Source organism: Cynoglossus semilaevis, chromosome 1 (genome assembly GCF_000523025.1).
Source record: "Cynoglossus semilaevis isolate Cse_v1.0 chromosome 1, Cse_v1.0, whole genome shotgun sequence".
Classification (NCBI taxonomy): Eukaryota; Metazoa; Chordata; class Actinopteri; order Pleuronectiformes; family Cynoglossidae; genus Cynoglossus; species Cynoglossus semilaevis.
The window spans coordinates 12,995,273-13,021,524 of record NC_024307.1 but is presented as its reverse complement, the minus strand read 5'-3'; the positions used below and the strand labels follow the sequence as shown (position 1 = coordinate 13,021,524).

At 43.9% G+C, this 26,252-nt stretch overlaps 2 protein-coding genes across 5 annotated transcripts in view; one reads left to right on the top strand and one right to left on the bottom strand.

The window, feature by feature from the left end:
• tmem62 (transmembrane protein 62) overlaps positions 1–3,840 on the bottom strand; it is a 6,576-nt gene extending 2,736 nt beyond the window's left edge. The window contains exons 1-5 of the mRNA XM_025054293.1: positions 2,929–3,840; positions 1,725–1,836; positions 1,497–1,634; positions 724–769; positions 121–303 (exon numbers count right to left, since the gene is read on the bottom strand). Coding sequence (XP_024910061.1) covers positions 121–303; positions 724–769; positions 1,497–1,634; positions 1,725–1,836; positions 2,929–3,126 — 677 coding nt within the window. The 5' untranslated portion in view covers positions 3,127–3,840. The remainder of the gene's footprint in view (positions 1–120; positions 304–723; positions 770–1,496; positions 1,635–1,724; positions 1,837–2,928) is intronic.
• Positions 3,841–4,942: 1,102 nt separating this feature from the next.
• On the top strand, positions 4,943–25,843 carry ttbk2a (tau tubulin kinase 2a). 4 transcript variants are annotated; one of them, XM_008311797.3, is made up of 16 exons: positions 4,943–5,715; positions 11,577–11,739; positions 12,661–12,808; positions 15,243–15,316; positions 16,259–16,399; positions 16,486–16,590; positions 16,709–16,774; positions 16,872–16,964; positions 17,066–17,191; positions 17,548–17,705; positions 17,793–18,000; positions 18,379–18,602; positions 19,215–19,755; positions 21,026–21,385; positions 23,102–24,075; positions 24,295–25,843. In XM_008311797.3, exons 2-16 carry the CDS (start codon positions 11,671–11,673, stop codon positions 24,758–24,760), a joined length of 3,753 nt encoding a protein of 1,250 aa, XP_008310019.1. In that variant the 5' UTR covers positions 4,943–5,715; positions 11,577–11,670; the 3' UTR covers positions 24,761–25,843. The 4 variants fall into 4 exon arrangements, with proteins under 4 accessions (XP_008310019.1, XP_008309992.1, XP_008310028.1 ...); XM_008311770.3 differs by having other exon boundaries at positions 18,376–18,602; XM_008311777.3 differs by lacking the exon at positions 4,943–5,715 and adding an exon at positions 5,798–6,075 and having other exon boundaries at positions 18,376–18,602.
• The last annotated feature ends 409 nt before the right edge of the window (positions 25,844–26,252 follow it).

The following is a 26,252-nucleotide window of genomic DNA, read 5'->3' as shown; positions in this document are numbered from 1 at the left end:
AGACCAAAACACTGTCATCACATGTTCCATGACATTCAACATCAACTAAAAGCACATTGTTGTTCACTACTGTGAATATGGTCAGACAAGAACTCGTGCAGTTAATAAACGACTAAACACTCAGTGATTGTCGGACCAGGGAGGTCGTCAGACATCATTACCTGATTGAGAATCCCAAAGAAATTATACGGTCTCTTGGGTCCTGGAGTCAGCGTGGCATCAGCGCAGACAAACGAGTAGTTTCCAAACGGTGTCCGGTGAACGTAGTGGAAGGAGCCGATCTTCTGATTAGCCGAGTACTTCCTACAGGAAAAAGAGGAGAGCGACAGGATGCTACGCTGCAGACTGGGCTGGAGCTAATGGAGCTCTAGTCCTAGTCCCAGTCCTGAGATAATTGAATGCATTCTAGGTAAATAAATAAATTAGACCACGGGAGGAGACAGACTTTTGTCTCGCTCGGGATGACAAGAACATTAAGAATATTATGGAGCTGGAAGATCGATCTGCAGAAGCTGCAGAGAGAGAGAGAGCGAGAGAGAGTCGGTCTCTTTGTGTGTGCTCTGCTGCTATTTCTGGTGCGGGAGAATACTGGCTGCAAGGAAGGGTCTGCTCATGTTTCAGAGCCATTGAACGAACAACACAACTGGGATGGACTTCACACTGCTGCCGGAACTATGTACAGGACTAAACGGTGTGTGTGTGTGTGTGTGTGTGTTTTATTACCGATAATAGTTGTTGACACTCTCCAGTGAAATGATGTTGAAGGCATCTGTGAGGAAAAAGCAAACAACGAGATCGAGGAGTTTAATAAAAGGTCAACTGAAAGGTCAACCGAAAATGCGACAAATGTTTAAAAATACAAAACAAAAATTCAACTGGAAATTACCTTTACATTAGCCAAACAATTATTAAAACTGCCTAAAACAAGGGCACAAAAAAGCCAGATGTAGCTATAAATGCCAAAAATAGAGCAACACCAACAAGTTATCCTAGAAAAATAGAAAAAAAAATAGCTGTAGTAATTTCAATAATCATAAATGAAAAACTTATGAAAATATACTAAAAAAAAAAGTTATTTTAAAAAAGTGAAAAATAAAACAAGCTAAACCATTTTTAAAAGGCCCACGTTGTTCTCGGACCCCTGAAGCCCAGGCCACAGGACAACATATCTACACCAGGCATCAGATTTTCTGGCTGTTGTTTGTGTGACACACATCAACAGAGATCAATATCTGTCAGTTACACTGCCGATCCAATCAATAGCTCCTGTTTCCAGCGAATACCAAGGAAACGAGATCATATTTAACGTTTAAAAGCTTGCAATCCAATAACGAGGAAGACGGCGGTGACCAGCAGCAGGCTGGAGCGACTTCCTGTTTGTAAAAGGCAGCGGTTAATGGATTCTTCAGAAGGTCTTCACAGAGCACTGTGGCCTTTCCACTGGAGTCTCTGAGTGAAGACAGGAGGAGGAAAGATAAAGAGCCTCAGATAATCACCGTGATTTCCACGGATGTCTATCCATCGAGTGCGCTCCATCACTCGAGACCGCTTCAGGACGTTGTGGTAGGCCTGCCACTCCACCTCGTGCTGCAGGGATCCCACTTTACTCTCTGTTTTAGCATCAGTCAGGTCTCCTGTGGAGTGGAGGGCGGAGACTGTGAGACACTGGTGTGGAGGCCAGGCGTCAAAAAAAAAAAAAAAAAAGGAGTAGAAAAAAACAGTACCTGTTGCCAGAACTAGAGTTGGTTTGATCACCTCAATGGTGTCGGTGCAGAACTTTTCAAAATCAGGAATTCGTCTGGGATCATGGAATCGACTGATGTGGATGTCAGAGACCTTGAACCAGGTTCAGAAGAAGAAATAACAGAAAGATAAGTGACATTAAACGTCACGTTTAGTTAGGCTGAAGTTTTGTTTCTTTTCTTTGTTGACGTGTTGTCGTAGCTAACGTCAGTTGTAGTAAAACCAAAGGTGAATTCTGTGGGTAAATAAACCAACGATCATATAAATCTGGAACTTCCAACATATGAACTAATGTAATGCATTGCAAATAAGAACAGATGGAAAACTTTAAATAACCTAAGGTGAGAAAACATTTTTAACCACTTGTTTATAACAATAACTAATCTGTTTTTTATGGAAACTTTAAATTTTTGGCTGAAAAATTAAACTCTAAAATTTAGTATAGTCTGGGATTATAGGAGGGGGAAAAAAAACAGGAAAAGTATTAAGACCATGTCTGGAGTTTGGCCTCAGTGAGAGGTCAAACTCCAGAGAACTTCCTGTCACTGTGTTACCACAATTATAGTTACACACACACACACACACACACTCAGTGTCACTTCTGTCAATCATTCACTCATTCAAACACCACTGTTGACCGACTACAACAACAGAGAATACTCTCAATCGGAAACCTGTCGAGAAAATAGTTGCTGCCGTTACGTGAAATTCTTCATTCACACATTAAGCAGCAGGAAGTGATGTGACTGGTCCACCAAACTTAACGTCTAAAAAGAAAAGGTAACAGAAAGTAACTATAACTCGTACTCCCTAACCCCTGGTGGTCCTGTGCCACTGAAACCCTTAGGACTTGATTTCCAAGTACTGGTTTGAGAGGTCCTATTGGACAGAATCAAATAAACACCATATTTTGAGTACCATAAAAATGAAAATAAAAAAATGTATTACAAAAAATATATTTTACTACAAATTTCAAAGTGGCATGTCTTCTCTTTTTCAACGTATGGTGGCAGCATAAATCCCCATGCAAAATTGCAACGTAAAGACACATTGGTATGTCGGAAACTGGTATACATCATAATTCCGACGACACCTGAAGGCAACAATGCAGCCACCTGCCGCGACCGGTCGGGGCACCAGGGGTAACGAGAGAAATATCAAGTGGATATGAGGGCAACCACTCACCTGTATGAACCAGAATATGTTGTTCATCTCTCCGCCCGGGAACGGAGGAGAACTCCCCCTGGATCCGACCCCATCACCGGTCCGGTGCTGTAGGCTCCGTTTCGGGTGCCAAGCCGTGTCATAGCCGTCCAGCACCCAGGAGGTGATGCACGCCAGGGCCAGTCCGAGGACAACCAGCGCTACGAACAGCCTCAGCATCCTCCTGTATAATCGAGAGAGGGGGTCTAGCTGCCGCCGTCTGTCCCGGGCACAGGGTGGAGGAGGTGTATTGAAATAATAACAGCTAGCTACTGGTGGGGATGGCTAAGCGCGAATCACAGCAACATTGACTACACACATACAAAGAGAGAAGGGGGGATTTAAACTACATGGCTAACGGCTAACGACTCAGACCGTATGTGTCGCTGCCATCGCGGCCGCAGGAGCTGCTGCTTCATGGGGGAGCGGGGCTTCATTCACGGTCCTCTCAGCCGAGGTGAGGTCACAGATAGCGTGCGGTTAACTGCTCCATCCACCAGCCAAGCATCCACCATTCACCACCGACAGCGGCAGCAGCGGCAGTGCACAGACAGCCGGTCACAGCACAGACAGCCGGTCACAGCGGGAAACGTCACACTCAGATCGTCACGAGATCCTGTAATGAGCAAGAGCTCCCACTCTGGCGTGGTTTTCGGCGAACAAGACTTTTGAGTATCTGTCAACAACCAAACACACCTTTGTGTACAGTTGGAGTAGACAAATTGAAGACACATAATTTAGTTTGCTAAGGGTTGAACAATGACAGCATTTACTGAGACAGATATTAACAGCTTTTGTTGAACAATAGTGAGTAAATTCTGGTGTTCCTGTGTCATAAAGCTAACATGTAGCCGCCTTTTGTAGTCTTTTTATGGTGTACACACATGTATTATGTGCTGATACACACACACACACATATATTAATGTAATTGAAAATCCACATTATATATATTAATGTAATTGAAAATCCACATGGATATGATATTCAGATATTTTAAGGGTAAATGGCTCTGAGCTGCTTTGCCATGCTATTATTCCAACCATCGATACACAGATATACTGTATATGTGGTGCTACATGCTGATATACAAATGACATCTTCGCAGGAGTCACGCTCAACATTTATTTCTGTACCATTAATTACAATAATTGTTAATAATGACTGGCTGACACATTCCTACTGTGATACCATTTTAATACCGAGTTCTAGATTCCTATCACAAGTTCACTTGATTGGCTGAGTGACAGGTTGATGTATGTCTGTTCTCACTTAACTTTTACTCCTCCCCAGGTATTATCTATGTCAGTCGGTGTGTTCTTACATACACAGAACTATACAAACAAGCGCAGGAAAAAAAGAGACATCAAAGGCCAACAAAGGAATGTTTGAATAAGGGTGTAACTATGACATTCGTGTCGGAGCTTCAAGAACAATTATCAGTGCATAAGTTGTGATTAAAATAGCTCAACTTTGATTAAGATTAACGCCTACTTTACAAAGGGAACTGTTTTTATCTCAGTGTTTAGCGTCCTGATCTCTCATTATCATCTTTGTTTAAATGGCGCCCTCTAGTGGTCTTAACAGGAAGAAGTGTCGTGTATAGTGTCTTACAGAGGCGTCATTCCAAACCGGAGATATTTCCTCATACGCTACATCGGTAATACATTTACATTTGCGCACTAGATATGATCACAAGGTGATTTTAAACAACTACATCTTTTATGTGTTTACTTGTGATCATCGCCATCACAACAGATTTTATTAACTTTTTATATATAGGCCTATATAGTTTTAATTAGTTATTGTAACATACCTATTGGTGTCGGGTTATGCGAGGTTGACTACTTGACAACCTATTCGAAATCTACCCTTTAATTTTTTTAAGTCATTATTAATTATCTATAAATGTAGCTACATTTTATTTGCTATATTTTTGCTAACTGGTTCCTTGTGGTTATAGTTTAGCAATTTGTTTAGCTTTAGGCTTAGCTCTGTCTATCAGTTTCTTTTTACAACTAGTGAGAAATATTGCGATATTTGTGAAGTTTTTAGATATACGTCAGCTAATTTTGTTTAAAACATTTTACATTTTGTTTATCGTGCAATTTTGGGTGCCACCCAAAGCTTTATGTTGACTGAAGTTTAGTCTCCTTGACTAAAATCTTTTGTAAAACACTCTCCTAAACTTTGTTGCTCGATATAATATTACATAATCCGCATCTCGGGTATTTTGCACAGTAAATAACTGTTCTAAACAACCTAATGTAACACATTTTAACAAGCTTAGTATTTCCTCGTCAGGTATAATGCTTTGCGCGCTCCCATTGACATGGACGCGAACGCGCTTTAAAACCCGGTTTATGCGCGACTCCGCCGCTGAGTTGTTGCGAGGGGCACTGGAGTCGGGAGCGCGCCCGTAGACTAAAAGGCTGCTGCTGCTTATCATCACAGAGGCGTCACGTCACGTCACGGATCCGCAGCGAGCAAACGACAGAGAGAGAGAGAGATGCTGAGGTGACAGGCAGAAGGAGAACGGGGACGAACACATTCTGTCACAACACACTCGTTTCCCTGCTTTATTTTTCCGAACCGCTCACAGCTGCTCCGTCACCAGCGGCCGCAGCAGCGGCTGAAACGTCCGCCTCTTCTAGCCGATGACCCACACGCTATGGGATTCCGCTGCGCTTCGTCCCCGCCGCCTCCAAACGTAGCAGATTTGCTCTAACCACACCCGGCTCCTCTGTGGATCAAGGCTGTAAAGAGCAGAGGTAAGCACCGGGGGAACCGTGCGACCCTCCACGGTTGCCTCCGGGCACATTCACCACCACCACCATCCACCATGTCTCCCTGCTGCTCCTGCCGTAGGAGTTTGTTTCCTCTCGTGTTGTCACGCCGTAACCTCCTCCTCACACCATTCACCCTGTCAGACGGGCTGGAGGAGCCTGCGTGGCCTCCTGGACAAACCGTGTGCGTGGACGCGCCTGAGTAAATCTGCTGTGGCAACCAGCAGAGCTATGCAACAGCTCTGCTTCCACAGCAGTGTGTGTGTCCACTGCAGGGAGGATAGTGTTAGACACATGTGTTTGGTTTTTACCCTTTCACTTCATCACGTCCCGTTCAGCTCAGAGGTATGGAGAAATGTGCGTTTGTGTTTTAACGTGTAGTACTCGCATATCAATTCTTACTGAATGATTGTCTGGAACAGGGGCGTAGAAAAGCCGCAGCAGGGCCGTGGGCTTCACTAAAAGGAACCCAGAACTCACTTGTTACTACATGTAGTGACCAGAACCTCTGGTCCCTTAATCCCTGTGTTCAATTTGATTTTTTTTAAAAATCTAAGCTGGTATTTGTTTTTAGAGAGTTGTCATTTAAAAAAAAATCTGAGCTGGTATTTGTTTTTAGAGAGTTGTCATAAGACCCTGCTTCTTTTTAACTCCCTGCAGCTCAGAGGGAGACAAGTTCAAAACAAATATGGCCGCTCATTGTGTCAATAGTAAACTCAGATCCATTGCCTGTGTACAGTAGGATACATGTTCATCAGCTACAGCTATAGCGTCGTCCCTTCCTTGTTTATACCAGCTGTATATAATCTTGTTAGTGAAACTAGCCTTTATTTTAAAGCTTCAGATTAGTCTGATAGGGGAAAAAAAGACAATATTTTGCCAAAGTCAAACGTCAGCCTCTAAGGCAGACCTGGGCAAACTACGGTCCGTGGACCAGATATGTCCACTCGGCTCCGTAATCTGGGCCGTTATAAGGTATGTTAAAGACTGATGTGAATCCTTGTTTCATGTATTACAACGAACCAACTGTAATTTCTGTTGATGCCACTAGGTGGTGGCAGACGTCGTATGTGCCAAATTATCTTTAAAGATTACGTTTATTCTTGTACATTTTATTTACTTATATTACTTAGTCCAGCACTCTACAGCCAACTAATACAGATCCAACCCGCTGTCAAATTTTGAACGTCATTTTGGCCCGCGAGCCAAACGTTTGATGCCGTGTTTGATGTCCTGACTAGACACAGTTTTCTGGGGTGTTTGCAAACAAAACAATGGAATCTTAAATTATGTGGTTTATATTTTTTTTTATTGCATGTCCAGACCTCCTATGCTGTTTATTTGCGAAAATGAAACGTTTTAAAAGCAGATTTTGCACCAATTTCAGCTGTGTATTTCAGTGTTCGTTATTATCTCTGGACTGTGTTTCTTTCTGGTGTATTTTGTCAGTGTTTGTTATTATCTCTGGACTGTGTTTCTTTCAGCTGTTATTAGATGTTGTTGTTGGAGCTGTGGAAAAAAGAGACATTTGAGGAAGGAAAACATTTTAATGCTAATGTCACAAATAGATGCTAATTATGAGTTACAGTACGCCTAATGTAGCCCATATAAATCCCACAAAATACAACTCACCTTCAAGCAGAGCAATGACTATTTCACTTTGGCTACAGAGTGTATTCTTGACAAGTATGCAGTAACCCAAGGTATTTTATTGGCTAACGATTTTGCTTTTAATTGATTAGCCTAACTGTATTTAATGTATCTTTTGGCCGACTTTGAGCTATTTTTATGATATATTGTTGCTAAGTCATATGGTTTTCTCTGCTGACTGTTTGAATGTCACCAATTATTTTGCTCAGTGTTGCTTCTCAGAGCCATTAAGTAAAAAACAAAGTAGCCCCATGCAGTACCCTGTGTATCTCCATTGATAAAACCCACGACAGCCCAGCTGTCAGCGGCACGTAGCTGCTAACGTGCTGCTGACAGCAGACGGTGAAGGCACAGGCGATGACAAAGCTGCAGTTGGCGACCCCCAAAAAGAATGCTCACTGCACCATCATCGCCATGGAGATGCAAGGAGTCATCTGTGGAGGAAGTGTGATTCATGATGTCACCGTCATCGTTTGGCTGAATGTTTTTCTTAACCATCTATTTCTTTATTTTTCACCACTGATGTTGATTAGAGTGGAGGAGGAGGAAGATGAAGAGCAGAGCCCTGCTTCTCTGTGAGGTGTGAGATTAGTCACGGTGTGAGGCAGGATTGCTCGTTTATCAGTGTGTGTGTGTGTATGCTGTACAAAAGCATGTGTTTCTGTGCATGGCTGTTAAAAATCTGCCCAGATTTGTTCAGTGCAGTTTTATGAAATGCATTTACCTAAAATAGAAGAAACGATTGTGCCAGTCCAGTAGTTCTTTTTAAAAAATATAACGGTGGTGGGGAAGGTTTCTCCTCTTGGGGGTGCTGTAGCAGCCGAGGACAAGTACAGAAGTATGACGATGATTTTAGAAAGTTTGATTGTCCATGGACTTTTTTTTTTTTGTCATTGTTCATTTGGCAACTTGTAACTCAAATATTACAAAAACCTCTGCGTTTGTCTGACTTAGTTCTCAACCAAATTCCTCAGAGTGAAACTGCGGCCAAATAATCCACTTAAAGTCTGCACCAGTCTGATTTTTGTGTTTTCTGATTTGGCATTCACTCCCTGATGAAATGACAATGCAGTGCCTGTTGGTTTTTATTGGTCTGGCTCCGGTAACTGACACTGTGAAAAATGTGTGTTGGGTACACAAGGAAAACTGTGGCAGGGATTAACAGGAGAGTTTTTCAGGTATTTCAACTAAGGCATTGTTTACGTAATGCTATATCAGCATAACTATGCTGAACCAACATGATTTTATATGTGTACAAAATACTCAATTTAGCTACTTAAAAGCGTTTCTAACTTTTTTCTACTTAGAATTGTCCGAGCAATTTGTCACCCAGTTCAAGCATTTGTTTTAAATAATAAGTAATGGAACATTACGCAGGCACAGAGTACAGATGGTATTTATCAGACATGTAGAGCTGAGGTCAGACGACTAAATGTTGAAGAGATGATCGTCTTAGTTAGTTAAAAAACATCTTCTACTTGCATGACTGGTCAAGAATTCCCCTCATCAAGTTATTCCTCACATATTTGAAGTTATTACAAAGTCACTACCAAGAGTAAAGAGACAACTACACTGCTGTTAGTTATTGTTGGTTTCAGAAAAACAGACAACATTTTTTTATCCCACTCAGAAACTGTATGTTCAGAAAGAATGTCCGGTGCATTAAAGGTCAAATAAGGCAGAAAAGATCAAGCTGTTCTGGAAGAAAAACACTAGGACAAAAGTTGACCTTGAAATGCCTCCAACAGAACACACATGCTGAGCTTATGTAAAGACAGCGTCCACGCTGACTTGTGACGGGTCCCTCTCCTTCCTGGACCAGGACAGAGTCAAACCTGTGGTCCAGATCAGCCTCTGCTCCTGCTGCAGCTGTTTCTTCAGATTCTTCTGGTCTCCACCAGATGTGTTTCTACCAGGACTTTGTTGTTTGTCTGTTGACATCAGGCCTGGTCTGTCCACTGCTGTGGTCCAGACTGTGGTGGATCACTGTTAAATAGAGTCCAGACATTTCTGGGACACCCTGAAGACTGTGGCAGTCATGTGACTTTATCGACCATTAAGATCAAGTCAAAAATGCTCCGTAATTAGGCCTGTGCTTTCTGTTCCTTCACAGTGTACATGTTCTAGCTGTAGGGGTGAGGGACCTACAATGAAAATAATCAAGTTTTTGTTTTTATTTTTAGCATTTATTTAAAATTATTCTGTAGTATTTACCTAAGTATAAACTAGAGAGAGGAAATAACAAACACTAAATGCAGGTATTTAGGAAGATTATCATTACGTCCAATAGATTATAATTTTACATATTCATCACTTCATCTGTAGATTGTAATAGGTCATGATATTTGATAATTAAATCAAATCACATATTCATAGCGAAAACCGTTGAAATCAGAAAGAAAACCATGACGTCTTGTTAAAAACCGTTACCATGTTGGTGACCCTCCTGCCCAAACAGGAAGTTGTATTAACGTGTGACCGCTGCACTCCAGCACAGTCTTTAACCAGTCTCCGTACGTCTGTAATGAAGAGGGATTTTATTTTGATAGGTGTCACAGGTCAGTTTATGTCTTCTGCGTCAGCGTCTCAAGGTCGCCGTACCCATGACCCCGGGTCACGTTACATGAAGTGATTTTATTTGGCTTCATCTCCCACCATCCTCATCCCGGTGCATGATGGGATTGATGGTCTCCTTGATGTCAGGATCATCATGCCTCAGTAACCAGATAGTGATTTGGAGGCTGTTGCGTAACCGTAGACGTTGATCTCTTTGTGGAAGGATGATGTATGAAAGTTGACTGTTGCTCTGAGTGCTTGGAGCTAGGCTAATGAGGTCGGCAGCTCTCCTGTTGTGTAATACAGCAGCTATGATGCAGCTTTTACAGGGAGCCCTGCCTTCAAGAGAGTGTACAGCACGGAGCCTTTATGCCGAGGAAGCAACTTTTACCTGGCAGTCGATGTAACAACACAGTGTTTTTATGTTTAGTTAAAGTTACATTAATGTTAGGGGTAACTAATTAATGTTTTTTTTTGATTTTTTTGTGATACATAGCACATCTAAAACATCATCTGACAAGTTGAGAGAAAAATTCTTTAATGTTTTAGAAGTCAACATGAATTTAAAATCCATTAGATTGACAGTGATGGATAAGGTATGGCCCTAGATTGACAGTGATGGATAAGGTATGGATAATATATGTATTTCGTGTATTGCTTATGTTATCCACCATGTGGCGCTATTACAATGTGACTTAGGCATGACATTCACCTTGATGTCTTGAGGCTGGATCTCAGATCAAACATTTAAAGTTCTATGAAGATTGGTTCAAGGACCAGGAAATCAAAGCAACTCCCTGTTTCTTGTTTGGCCAATAAGAGATGTTGTCACGTCAAAGACGAACCAATCAGTATTTGCAAAATGTCTGATACACGTTTTTATAAGAAATGTCTCAAAAGAACAATTCGATAATGATAACTTCAAGTCATAATATACTTTGTAGAATGATTTTTGGAAAAGAAGAATTCGTAAAAATCAAGATGGCCGACTTCCTGTTAGCGTCAACATACTGTCCTTGAGAATATTTACTTTTAGGAAGTGGCTGAAACCTGTCCTTAATCTCGACTGGTGTCTCCCCAACTTAAGATGTTCGCCTCAGACGGACAGATTGCGTGGTGCTGTAGTTGATATTATAGACTAACACTGGTAACAGTGGAGAGTCACTGGTAACTGATACAGAACCGATCAGTTAAACATGAAACATGAAGAATTGGAGGATGATCTTACGGTGCCTTATCATCGGCTGTCATATTACACAGATATATGAGTGGGAGAAGTGCACCATTAATCGTAGTCTTGTGTGATGTTAGAGCTGAGGCAGACGGTCCCTGAGTGGTTGGTATGTGGTGGTGGTGGAGAACAAAAACAGCTGCTGGCAACAGCTGCGGCAGCTGCAGCGATGGTCGAGCATCAGAAATGTCCAAACGATAAGACAGGGGATTAAGTTTGTCTCTCAACTCTCGGAGAGACTTGAACATTTCACCAGAAACCTTTTTGTTCTCCATATTATTACACATCTCTACATAACATCACTGTCGTCCACTTTCTGCCAGGAATAATCTGATTACCCCTCCATCTGTTTGAGTGCCTTTAGACTTATGTTTCACTTGATTTGTTTTTTTGCTGTTTGTTTTTGCAGTGTCCTCCATCAGAGTCCAAATGCCCGTCCCATTCTGAAGCTGCTGGTCGAGGGGGGGAAGCAGTGAGGACATCGTCCCTGGTCGGCAGGCGGAATGAGCGGGGGAGCGGAGCAAACTGACATCCTAAGCGTGCTCTCCCTGGTCAAGGAGCGATGGAAAGTGGTGAGTGACGCGGTGTTTGACAACAATGCCAACTCTGTTTGTCCCGTCACTGCCTGTCCCTGGTTCCACCTCCTCCTCCTCCTCCTCCTCCCCTCTTGGCCTCCAAACTGCGACTCATTGTTCGTGAAACAATGCTTTCCCCTTTACTTCACAATCTCACCTGTGGCTTGAACAGTTTGTGTCTTTGTCCATATTGTGCTGCTGCAGGGAAAACTAAAAATAGCCCGTACAGCTATTTGTGATGGTGCAGTTTTTTTTTTTGCACTACAGTCAGGCTATGTGACAGTGTTGCCCCCGGGGGCCAATGTTTCCTGCTGCTGTGCCCGCCTGGATGTGTGCCATGTGGAGGTCTTACTCCTTACTGGTGACTTCCTGTCTCCTGGAGAGCCCAGTTACGTAAGAACTTTGCAGTTAATCCCACGACTTTACATCTTAAGGAGGACAGTGAAGGTCGCGTAAGAACGTGAGGGCAAATTAAAGCTGGAGGAGTTTTACTGAGGAGGGGCAGTGAGGAGGTTATCATATGTTTTAGCTGCTGCATTTCTGTCTCCACAGCAGATCACTTTTTGCCATGTCCACATTTTTACCAACCATTTCCATGTCCTCCTTACCTATGAATACCTGGTATTACTCCTAATATGTAAACTTAAAAACCAAAGGACCCCTCAACTTGTGTCAGATCTACGATGCTCTCTTCTAACATTAGAAAAGAACCTGCCGTATGACGATCAGAACCGCTAACTGTAGCGTAGCAAGCTAATGTAAAGATTAGTGAAGAAATCTCTACAAACGCTCATCCCCATCAACTTCAGAGAAGTTTGGTTTGGTTTTGACCTTGATGCCTGGCATCCCAGAGAAGGCAGGACATGCTTTCAGTGACTGGTAAAAAAAATGTATGCCGTCCTATTTTTCTTTCTATAGGTGAAGAAGATCGGAGGTGGAGGGTTTGGCGAGATCTACGAGGCGCTGGATCTGCTGACACGGGTCAGCGTGGCTCTGAAGGTGGAGTCGGCGCAGCAGCCCAAACAAGTGCTCAAGATGGAGGTGGCCGTGCTGAAGAAGCTCCAGGGTGAGTTGAAATGAATTCGTTGGATTATGTTTCTGGAATTGATTGATTGCAGCGTGGCACAGTGTGACCTATTGAGTTGCTCCAGAGGACTGTGGCCGGCGTATCAGTGTCTTTCTGAAGGGAACTGAACAACCTGCTGTCAATAATTCCTGTGAAATTAATCAGAGCCGAACAAATATAAGCCAAAGCAGCCTGGCACGGGAAAATGTGGAGGGTGGTAGAAATGAAAGGATGGAGACGGGAACGTTAAACGACTTCATCTGAGGCCAGGTGTAACATGTTGTTAGTGTGCTGACGTCTGATAACGTCAGACCTCACACACCACGAGGCTTATTGTGATCACAACGTTGCTGAGAGCCAGTAACACAACGATGTTGGGCTCTGAACATTGTAGAGTTTGGGAGAAGTTGAACGGACGCTGCTGTCCTGTCACCAGGAGATTTTAAAATGATTAAATCAAATGTGTAGGTAAAGGAATAGTAGAGCTTCTGTTTCAGGTCTGAACCAGAACACTAGTAGAAATGGAATAAAACTTCAGAATATAACGAATACTAGCAGAATTATAAATTAAAAAAAAAAAAAATTTGGATTTAAAAAACGAATTTACTGAGCAAGAAAAGTAAATTTAGCAGCCAGAAAAAATTATATACATATTGCACTAAAAATTTGTATTTAAAAAATGAATTTAGTGAGCAAGAAAAGTAAATTTAGCAGCCAGAAAAAATACCTGTTGTTTTACACTCTACTTGAGTACAGTTTCATCAGTGGAACCTAATCCATAACGGTAATTATTTCTGAACCTTTTTATGGAAATGTTTGTGAGAAAACAAAAAACAAAGTGATGTGACATTTATTTTAATTAGTATTAAGAGTGAAAATGTATTCTCCAATTCACTATTCTAAAATAATAGACTGAGAAAAAAATTTAAAACCTGTTGTTTTACTGTGGATGTCCTGATGCCAAAGTAAATCCAAGTAGGACTGTTGTGTGGGGCGGACTTTAAGGTCAGTTCCAGGTTTTAAAGTATGTCATTGTTTCTGAAGTCATAGTAGTTATTTATTGTTTTCTTAAATCTAAACCAGAATCTGAATTTCTTTATTGGTGACTGGGAGAAAAATTGTTTTGCGGTGCTAATAAACCCCATAGAGAGTAACCATTTAATGCTGTAGAACAATAGAACAAGTAGCAGCCAAAGAATCATACGTTTAATCAGTTATTTATGCTGAGGCTGTGATGAAGCTGATGTTCCAACATGACAGATACATTTGATGAACTCACTACACTCTCACCAGAGAGAAACCAGATCAACAGAAGAGCTCGTCCAGTTTTCCTCCGCCGTTCTGTCTTCTTTCTGAACCACTGTCCTCTCCTCTCCTCTCCTCTCCTCCCCTCTCCTCTCCTCTCCTCTCTTCTCCTCTCCTCTCTTCTCCTCTCCTCTCCTCTCCTCTCCTCTTCTCTCCTCTCCTCTCCTCTCCTCCCCTCTCCTCTCCTCCCGTCTCCTCTCCTCTCTTCTCCTCTCCTCTCTTCTCCTCTCTTCTCCTCTCTTCTCCTCTCCTCTCCTCCCCTCTCCTCTCCTCCCGTCTCCTCTCCTCTCTTCTCCTCTCCTCTCTTCTCCTCTCTTCTCCTCTCCTCTCCTCCCCTCTCCTCTCCTCCCGTCTCCTCTCCTCTCTTCTCCTCTCCTCTCCTCTCTTCTCCTCTCCTCTCTTCTCCTCTCTTCTCCTCTCCTCTCTTCTCCTCTCTTCTCCTCTCCTCTCCTCTCCTCTGTTCTCTTCTCTTCTCCTCTTCTTTCCTCTTCTTTCTCTTCCTGCCCTTCTTAACCACCAGTCCTTCTATTTTTCTGCCCTCTGACGGTAAAATCAATGTCCCTGGATCATGTTTTCTGTCTAATGACTGCAGCCTGGGGCATCATGTGTTCCTCATGTAACTTGAGCTGGGCTGAAAACTCCAGCCTCCACAAACAGTCGCTGACCCGCCCAGCAGTAAACAACAAACACTGGAAGAGCGATGGTCGCAGCGAGCTCCTGTTGTTTGGTTGTGACATTTTCGGGCCTTAATAAAAGAATATACACATGTTTTTAAACCCTATTACACTCTACCATGTAAGGTTTGTCTGCCTTCACTCCGGTACACGCTGAAGGGCTTTGGGGTGTGGCCACAGCCATGCTGGCAATGCAGCACTGTCCGCTGAGACCACACGTGCACACACACACACACACACACACACACACACACAGTGCATGAATGCACATGTGTCTTTGTTCTCTGCAGTGCATAAATCAGCAGTGTTGTGATTAGGGATGAGAGCTGTAGGGCTCGGGGAGAGAAGGGCACTGAAACTTCAGCACACACACACACACACACACACACACCAATTCACGCAGTCGTCTCCATCCAACCACCAACTGATGTTGCACTCTGTGATTTATTTCTCAGGTAAGGACCACGTGTGTCGCTTCGTGGGCTGTGGCCGCAACGACCGCTTCAACTACGTGGTTATGGAGCTTCAGGTACGACCAAAGGACAGCAGTAAATACTGGACACCGTCCCGTAAACATAGCATCGTGGGTGGGATGGACAGGTTTAGTGAGCATTATTATTGTTATTACGGTAATTTCTTCAATAAAACCTTTATTTTGACAGGTCATTTTTATTTTTTTGATCGGCCAATAGGTGGCAACCCACACACTCAGATACAACACATACAACAACAAAAAGAAATGTGTCCGTAATAGTGGTAATAGGAATTTGCTGGTGATTTGTAGAAGAGTATTTAAATGTGACCAATTAAATACTCTTAAATATTTCTACAAGATACCAGCAGATAGCTATAAAAACTAAAGAAAGAGAGAGACTGTTGAAGAATAGGTTTTTGTTTGTTTTGTCTTTCTTCAATCCCTGTGAGTATATCACAGTTGTGTTCAACTAAACAGGCCCAGGTATATAGTTCATCGTATTTCATTTCATACAATATCTTATGGTTCATTTTACTTGGTGCATAAGAATATGTGTAATGGCCCATAAATAGGTTTGGAAACACTCTAGACCAGTGGTTCTCCAACTTTTTCTACTCTACCACCTGAGAAAACAATGATGACCAACATTAGAATACAGCAGCAGAGGCCTTCACTGTTAGCTTCCACCACAGGAGAGATGTTTAGAAATGTTTAGAAAGATGTTTATGTTCAAATGTTGTGTTCATTGTGCATGGTATGTTTCAGATTTACTCAATTGAAAATGTGAAGGTAAAAAATATGAATTTTCTCCGCGTAACACTAGAGAGCGCTTACGTACCACCAGTGGTACACGTACCACAAAGCGCTCACGTACCACCGGTGGTACTCGTACCACAGTTTGAGAACCATTGTTCTAGATACTGTGGACTGATGACTGTTGAAGCTCAGAGTCCTGTGAGGTATTTTGACTGAAGTATCTTACACATGGTCACACAGGGTCGTAACCTCGCCGACCTCAGACGGAGTATGAGCCGGGGCACGTTCAGCATCAGCACCACCCTGCGTCTGGGTCGTCAGATCCTGGAGTCCATTGAGAGCATCCACTCTGTGGGCTTCCTGCATCGCGACATCAAACCGGTGAGTCAGCAGAGACTGGCTGTAGTGGATGTCAGTAAATTAGTTCTTAACCATTAACTTTTTGACATCACTGTTTCAATCTTCAGTCCAACTTTGCCATGGGTCGTTTCCCCAGCACCTGTCGGACCTGCTACATGCTGGACTTTGGTTTGGCTCGTCAGTTCACCAACTCCTGCCAGGAGGTCCGACCTGTGAGTGACGCTCCTCTCAGTCGGATTTGATCTAACTAGGTGTTTCAACAGATACAAATATAAACTAGTAGGTCTGTGTGAGCTGTTGGACATGGACATGTGTGTCTTTGTATTTCAGCCTCGTCCAGTGGCAGGATTCAGAGGAACAGTGAGATATGCATCTGTCAACGCTCACAAAAACAAGGTGACGACTTCCTGCGGTGCTGCCTGCATTTTAACATCCACAAATCCTTATTATTGGTTCAAAGTTATTGACGTTCCCTGACGCTGTAAATCTGCAGGAGATGGGTCGTCACGACGACCTGTGGTCCCTCTTCTACATGCTGGTGGAGTTTCTGGTGGGTCAGCTGCCGTGGAGGAAGATCAAAGACAAGGTGAGGAGACGCAGTGACCCATGTCCCACCTTGTGCAGGAGGTGACGGTGAAAGATGAGATGTGACGTCTGAGCTCTGTGTGTGCGGTTGTTTAACCACAGGAACATGTGGGGAAGCTGAAGGATACATACGACCATCGGCTGATGCTCAAACATCTGCCTGCAGAGTTTGCTGTGTTTTTGGACCACATCGCCAACCTGGATTATTTCACCAAGCCTGATTATCAGGTATGTTTGGATTGAATTCAATTAAGAAATAAAATAAGGTGGTAAGTCTGGTGAGCGCTAAATAATGCTGTGATCAACCTTTAATTAACTGAGTGTGAAGTTCCCAGTACGTTACTTTAATTAAAGCAGATAACTGAGTGTGAAGTTCCCAGTACGTTCTTCCTAGCGCATGATGTGTCAAACTCAGGCCTGGGGGCCAAATCTGGCCCACGGTGTAATTATATTTGGCCCACGAGATCATATGAAAAAAATTAACATACAGTATTTGGAGAGAAGGGAAAACGTACTCCCATAATTATAACTTCACCAGAAATACATTTAAAAAAATGAATATTTACACTTTTTTCCCTTTTCAGCTGCTGATGTCGGTGTTCGACAACAGTATGAAAACCTACAACGTGGTGGAGAACGACCCCTACGACTGGGAAAGAACCGGTACAGATGGAACACTGACGATCAGCGCCAGCGCCACCACACCGCAGCATCACACCCGCCTCACTCCTGCACATATGGGGTATATGTGCCTCTCTTTGTGTTACCATCCACAAGCTAGCTTCCTGTTTATGACTTGTGTTAACACGTGTGCTGCATGTGGTGTCAGGATGGCCAACGCCTCCCTGATTCCTGGAGACCTGATGAGGGAGAACACGGATGAGGTTCTGCAGGACGAGCAGCTCAGCGATGTGGAGAACAACGCCGTTCCGGAGCGTCTGCCCGGCTCTCCTCTCCACCCACACCGTAACCAGGAGGCCGACGTCTGGGAGGAGCTGGACCGGAACCGGAATCGTATCAGAACAGCAGTGTGGAAGGTAGACGTCACGTAACGATACACCAACTGTGGTTCAGGCCTGAATGAAGGCAGAAGTTGTTCAGTGAGTTGCAGACAACAGTAGAAGTTGATTAGGTTACAGCAAAATAGCTACAAGTGATGAAAAATACTAAGAATTAGAAAAAAAAGGTTATACACGTTAGCCGTAACATCTAGCAAGTTAGCTTGGAATTAGCTCATAGAAGAAGAAGAAGAAGTTAGCTTGCAACTAGCTAAAATGCACTCAAAGAAAAGTATCAAGGTTTGATAGGAAAATAATGTAACGCTGGTCACACTCCTAAAACCCTGAGCGGATTTCTTTCTGTTTTGTCTGAAATTAATATTTAGTGTTTAAAACGAAATGACCTGTTTCCAGCAGGGGGCGACAGAGGAGGAGCACAGAACCAACCAGGGAAACCAAGGACCTCCGAGCCCCTACACTGGACCAAGTCTAGGCTCTCCTGTTAAACTCCACTCTGAGGTGATGGCTTCAGACCGTGATGGTCCTCTGCTGAGGAAACTTCGAAACATCCACAGCTTCGACCTGGAGAGGAGGCTGGGTCTGGAGTCCAAACCCAGTCCAGAGAGGTTTCTGGAAGCCTGGTGGGTGGATCACAGCCACATCTGAGAACTTACCTTGAATTATTACTTTTCATTTTCTTTATAGAAACACAACTTACCTTTTTTTCTGTCTCTTTTCTCTTCTTTTCGGATTTCTTTCTGTTTTTTCTTCTTTTTGTTTTCTTTTATTCATTTTCTTTCTGTGTTTCTTTTTGTTTCTTTCTCTCTTCATTTCACTTTTCGCACTTTCTTTTCTTCTTTGTTTTGATTTCTATTTTCTTTTTACGTTTGTTTAATTTTTAATGTCTTTCCTTCCTTTTTTGTTCCTGCACTCTTAACATTATAATAAAAACTTTATCACTTACTGGTTTTCTTTCTAGAAGTTTGTAATTTCACCAATTCTTATATTCTCTACCTTTTGGATCTTATTGAACCTTTTGATAAAACGTCTGGCTACATTTTTTTTTTGGCTACATTTTTTTTGTCTTAGGGCTTTAAGGCCCGGTAATATTTTTCTCCATGACTACATACCATTTTTCTTTTTCCGGTAATATTTCTTTTCCATGACTACATACCATTTTTCTTTTTCCTGAAATATATATTTTCCAGTGAGAGTTAATGATTTCTTTCTGTTCTCCCTCTGTGTGTCTTTAGTCCAACAAAGCCTGGATCTCCACAACAGGAGAAGGAGACCAACGCAGCTGCCATCATCAAAGTAACTCAGGGTCAAAGTGCACCTGCTGGGGAGCGTCCTGACAGGGTGTGGCACTACGACGAGGAGTTCCTGTCTGGTGGAGGCTCTCCTAAACCAGCGTCTCCTGCGTCTATGGAACAGGGAGAGGGGGCGGCCATCAGTGGGGGCTTCGTGGCCCTGAACTTAAGCTCTGGGAGGCAGGACATTGACTCAAGGGAGTGGGTCATGGTGGAGAGACCAGGTGGCTCCCCCGGAGGAAAAGCTACCACCAGTCCATCAGAGGAGGAGGAGGATGAGGAGCCAGAAGTGCTCCAGCCAGAGGAACAGTCTCCTGGTTGGGAAAAGGGCAGTGCGAGCCCGAGTTCTGGAAAAGCCAAACAGGAAAGTGTGTCTTCTACAAAAGTGGACAAGTTAGAGCTAAGTGTGGGCCCCGCGGGGACACTGCCGCCTGTCACTCCCACCAGTCCGGCCGAGGCTCTGGCTGAGGGCGTTCTCACTCAGGTAAGTTCCTAGAAGGTCATCTCTCAACATGACATACATGATACTGACCGTCAGTCAGCATTTTACAGAGTTAAAAAGCTGCACAGAGTCAGAGTTCTAGCTCTAGAACTTCCAGAGAAGTCATGTAACAATCAAGGTTCCACCAGCTGCATCCTGCTGTAGTTTGAAGCTTAATGTTACTGCTTCACGTCTGCTTGCATCTCCACCTGTGTACATCTGTAACTAGAGGGTACTGTGTAGTGACACAACTGCAGAGCTGATCACATCACAGCATGGGTCAAAGGGAGAGCTCCTTGGTTGGAACGGCATTTGATTTCACATTTTTTATTCTAGAAATTGCAAAGTTTTTACTTTTCTTTTATTTACTTTACTGCAGTTTCTTTCTCAAAATTGAACTTGGGTTTGCTTTATTCAATTTTATTTTTTGCTTCTCTTTCTGCTTGTTATTTTCAACCAGCCCATTTAATTAAAAAAAAAAAATCAAATTCCTTAAAATTGAATTTTCTTCCAAAAGTAGATACCTCTATCTTGTTGTTATTTTCCCCCAATAAAAATTAAATTTCCCAAATATCCACTGCAATGCTCATATACTGTCATTCAACCTTTTTGGTTTAAAGCAGAGAGGACAAAACCTTTTTCAAGGTGTTCCCCGTTTAATTTTGTAAAAATACACGAGGGGTCAACTACTTCCTCCAAAACTGAGGACTGAATTTCTGGCAAAATATTCCACAACATAAAAAAATAGAAAGAGCTGTTAAAAAGCAGTGAACTCTAAGAAAAAGCATCACTGTTTAGCCTAGAATAGCAAAATAATCATCCAAAACTAAACTAACCAAAATCACCCCAATGATAACTTACAGCCTACAAAGCTAAAGGCTAGTTAGCTAGCTAAACCTGTTAGCCAAGAATATAAATTCAAGATTTGATTCAAAACATAGTGAGGCAGAAAAATACAGCAAACAGTGACTAAATGTTTAACAAAAGTTTGAAATAAATGTAGAAATGTCACAAGAAAATTAGATACAATTCTGTTTATAAACGTTTATAAAAGTAGTAGAAGTAGATGGAGGACAACAGCTGTCAGAACATTTGACATGAACGTGAGCAGGGATTATAAGAAAAGCTCTGAAGACATTCAACATGGCCTTTCCATATGTTTGCATCTCCTGCTGCTTGTTTCTCCCACCACAGAACATTCCTACCACTTCTCCTTCATCTTCTCACCCCCTCAGCAGTCTCACATCCCCCCTCTCTCCTTCCCCTCTCTTAGCTCCCCACCTCTCCTCCGTCCCTGCCTGAGGAAGTGTTGATACGGACGTCCAGCCCCGTCCCTCTCCGTTCTCCCAGTCCTCACACCCTCCTGACCTTGTCAGACCCGCTGTACCAGCGCCACACACAGGCCCTGACTCGCAGCCAGTCGGCCGATCAGCAGCAGCAGCAGAAGCAGCGGCGGCAGAAGCAGGAACGTCCCTCCTCTTCCTCCTCCTGCCACGCCTCCCTCCCACTACCACCAAACCCTGTCCCCGAAGCTCGCTCGCCCACTCGTAGGAAACTCCCTGCTATTCCGGCAGGCGCCGCCAACGCAAAGTTCCCCTCTGTCATACGCATCACACGTGCCCAACTCCAGCAGGTGATGAGTTCATCACAGTAAAAGCCACACCTCCATTTACAGTTGGGGACTATTTTTTTAGCCCCTCTGAGTATTTCAATCCAAGTATTTACAAAGTACTACAGAGCAAGGAGTTATGAGGTATTTGCAACGCACACAGGTTACCACAGGAGGCGCCATTAGTTATGTGGTTCCTCTGGGGCTCGAACCCACGACCTTCTGTGTGTAAGGCACACATGATAACTGCTACACTACATGCAAAATAATAATAAGAGTGAAAAGGCAGCCTACAGTACCTGACGAAGCATCAGAAAATTGGAAATAAACTGTCACTAAACAAACTGTGAAGCTCAGACCAAGAAAGACCCAGGTTTCTGCTGTGACACCTTTAAGGTCAGACTGAATCTGCCAAGAACAACTTGGAGAAAGGAGACACCGAGCGTAGACAAACTATGTGGTCCAGTGAAGGAAAAACTACAACTCCCTAACCATAGGATTAGAAGGAAACGATGGGCGTAGGAATAAAGGGCTGCCAGAACGCTTCGTCACATATGGAACTCAACAGTAAACAGCACATGGACACTGGTGAAGACCTACTGTGTCTCCAGGAGGTTGGGGTAAATGTTATTAACTGGTCTGCTTTAACCCCTGACTTAATTCTGGAACACAATCTCTAAAGACCAGGATCCAGGCTAGAAGATAATCTAATCTGGAAAATCTTGAGAGAATTACTGTAGCGAAACAGGCTGAGACCCAGCAGGAGAGTAAACTAAAATACAGTGAACGAGTGCAGAAATGAGAAACAGCTAACTATTAAGGACGATGAGCTAATCGTTTCACCTCTGCATAAAAAAGTATAAATGCTCAGCCATTATATTCAGTGAAGTTTGTTACACAAAAACCTTTGCTCTGCTTTAAAACATTTGGGAAATACCTTAACAGAAGCCGAGTTTCTCTAGGAAGGCTAAACATTTAGTCCTAAACTGTATCATCCTCTTCATCATACATGGGCTCTTTCCATTTTTATTGCTTTTTTTTTTTTTGTCTTTCCGTTGCCCTGTTTGTTGTGTTGGCTTTGCTCGTTGTGTTGCTGTCAGGCAGAAACCAGTGTGCAGGTCAGACAGAGCATGAACCAGACGTGTCCTTGTGTCTTTGTGCTGATCTGAACTAGAGTGCAGGGTGGGGTTGAGGAGGGTGGTGGGTTGGTGTTTGTCTGATTGTGTGGCATGTGTGTTTTGGAATGTGGAGTCATGACGACGGCTTGCATGATGTCTTTTTGTTTCAGATCGTCTTTGTCCTCTCTATCTTCCTCTTCCTCTCTCTCTCCCTGTATTTGTTCCTCACCCTCTCCTCGGTGAAGCCCCCTGCCAAGTTGCGTGAACGTTTCCTGTTCTACTTGCCGGTTTTGTACTCACAAGCTTGACTGACACTGCCATAGCACTTTATGTGTCTGACGATGGTAGCTATGGTCTTGCATGCTGTTTGCCAAAACAACTAATCACCATTGATCAACCCATAATATACATAACAGAAAATTCTTCTCTTCTCACACATCTGCATCCGGCTCTTGCTGCAGAGCTACAGCACAACTGGACCTGTTGTAGTCCACCAGCAACAAGCCACAATGACAACACGAATAATATTCTCACTGACCCTGTGGCTTATTATGTTTAATAACACACTCTTGTCTCTTTCTTCTTCTTCCCTCCTGTGCCTTCGCCTTCCTCTCTTCCTCAGTTGACGGCTCAGCGTCCCTCGGCTCTGTCCTCCCAGTCAGGATCGGACAGCGCTCCACAGTGCCTCCTTCTGGAAAGGCGAGGTGATGCCAAAGCTGAAGCTGAGACTGAGGCTCAGCAGGATAAGGAGAACACAGTGGACACTGACTGCGTTCCCTCACACCCAGGGACACCCACGGACCCCCTGGCTGAAGCGTTGGTCAACGGAGACAATCACACCAAGGCTCCAAGCCCCGTGCCGAGCCACGTGTCTTCCCCACGTTCTCCCTGCTCGTCTTCCTCTCCGAAGTCCCCGCGCTCTCCTCGATCCCCTCACTCACCTTGCAGTCCTGGTTCTGCCAGTGGCCACAACTCCTCTCATGAAAACAGCCAAAAGAATCAAAATAATTCTGTTGCCCAGAAGCCCAAAGATCTGGAGAAGGATTTTTGCCACGCTCCATCAGCCACCGAGTCTGAGCCAAATCAAGAGGAGGGTGGAGTGCTGACCCAAGCTCTAGATCAGAATAGTAACCTAACCCCCTCCTCCCCGTCTCCAGCTGCCCCCCATAAGGACCCCACCCGCAGGCAGAGTCGCATCCCAGTCCTGGAGCCCTCCAGCCTGTTAGAACTCCCACCTCCAGGCTCTGCCAAGGAGAAACTCCTGCAGAAGAAAGCCGTTCACCAAGGCCCTGTCCCGTCTCCCACTGCATCACCCTCCCTCTCTGATAGACGTGGCCCCCTAGTGGCCTCCCTGGCAAAAGACCCGCTCTCGTCCACCTCTGATCGTTCTCAGGATGAGGATTCGCTCATGGGCTCCCCCTCCGATCGTCAAGGAGATGATGCTCCGTCCCTGTCCTCGTCCTCCAGCCCTCTGTCCCGCAAGAGCCGTATCCCTCGCCCTGTCCACTCAGCCTCTTCAGCTGAGCAGCTGGCTGCACAGTTCCTGCCCCGACCACCTCCTGGAAAGCCACCGTGCCGGGGCACAGTAGAGGGCAGGTAATTGGTTGAACTGCATCCACGGCACTGATTCAAAGCGGCATTTTTATTTTATTTATAACTATTGTTGCCTTAAAGTCCTTTAAAACTGGCTGACTTGACAGTATACATGCTTCTGATCTTACATCTGTTGATGATGTCATCACTCATCATCATTTTCACTGTGTTGTCTCATTTTCCTTTTATTATTTTTCATACTCATCACTCTTTGTTTCTCAGGCTCAGGCGTTACCGGATTCGAGCCGGCAGCACCAGTGACTCAGACCTTCTGTCATGCCTTGCTCAGCTGATGCACGGATCTCGTGGCTCCCCGCTCCATCACCGACACTCTCCCCAGCACGGGAGCTCCAGGATGGGCATGTGCAGCCTGACCAGCTCTCCTCACCACCACCGCAGCTCTAGCGCCTCCCCACGTAGCTCCTCCTCCCTGCAGCGCTCTGTCAGTTCCTCACCTTCCCGACACGAGCACCGTGGCGGAGGAGGAGGAGCAGCCGGAGGAGGAGGAGGCTGTCTTGGCCGCAGCCGTTCACCTCCCAGCTTCTCCGGCTCGCCGCCTTGTCGACGCTTCTACCCCCATCACCAGGAGACCTGCTGCAGTAGGCAGGCTCGTGCCGGCTCTTTCTTCCTGTCCAGGGGGAAAGGCTGCAGCAGGGAGGGCAAGTGCTCCACCAAGATGAGCAGATAGTTGCCCACCAGGCCGTGTCTCCACAGCAGAGGATGGGAGGAAAACTCTATATCAAACAAAAGTCAGGCTGAAAACCTGAGCCTTCTTCTATAGTTAGATCAGAAAAATCCTCTTTCCTGGTTTTAACCTTGTCAAAGTCTGAATACTACTCTCCCCTCGTCCCCTCCACATGTACAGGCTGCAGGTTTGTGTTGCTGCACATTTCACAGGGTGATTTCCAGAAGAGGGCCTGGTTGACCAGACGACCTGGGAGTTGTCATGAGGTTTTCATTATTGCCGTCCACCAAGCTGTGGTGTGGAACGTTCCTATCTGCTGTGAGAATGGTCGAGAATGATGTTAGAGAAAAACACTCTTGAAAATAACAGCAAAACTGAGGCAAAGTTTTGAAGTCAGTTGGAATCGCACTTGTTTCGCACGACGCCGCACATCGTCATTACCACTGTCAAATGAATATTTTTGCCTTGTGTTCAAAGTAAACACACAACATCCGTAAGTTACCACTTCCCAGTAATACTTTGCACACAGTTTTTTGTCGTTTTTTTTTTTCTAGCAATACAGAAGAATTCCATTGATTTAGTGAGCGGCAGAAGAAAACATTAAGATGGCTCATAAACAGTTGTGCAACTGTTCTCTTTTTCTTTTGTTTCTTAAAAATATTAGTATTGTAGTACCACTGCAGGCCATCGGGGGGCTTCCAACAAAAATGGCTGTATTCTTTCATGAAGTATTCCCATATTGGTTACCTTGGTGACGTATACCAAACTAAGAAGCATTGTGATAGTTAAGGATTTTAAATAAATATTGGATAAACAAAAAAACTGAACAAACGGATTTCTGAGCACTGATGAAATGGACACTAAAGGCTAGCTCTACCTCTGTGTCTTATCGTGGCCTAGAGCTAACAGCTAGCTACTGTTCCCTTCCCAGGATACATAGATCTCAAGTTCGTTATGGATCAATATTTTCTCTGCTTATTCTACTTCCTGTGGCGCAGGATGGTCCAAGCTACTGAGTGGATCATCCTGCTCCTCACTATATATACACTATCTATTATTTATCCTCAGTATTAATGCACTGGGTTGCTGAGCTGAAGCCAGCAGGTAGAGAATGATATTTACTTTATATGCTATGCATGAATCAATGCATACAGCCTGGATTACTGTGTACACTTGTATTTATTAGGGTATTTATTTTGATGCTGAGGCAACGGTCAGTAGTTCTCCTCCTACTTAATTTTATAAAATCTAATAAAGTACGCCATCCTTGAAACAATCAGTGGTTTGAAAGTGTGTGAGAAAATGCACTGTTCTGTTCCTACTGTGATGCTGAGAGATCATTAGAATAAGTGACTAGTTCTAACACTAGTGGTAGTAGAAGGTGGAGTAGTGAGCCTGGAGATCACAATGAACATTATATATGTGCAGTGGTGCACTATGGGAGATTGCAAATGGCCTTTAACGACCAAAGCGATTCTTTAAAGTATAAAACTTG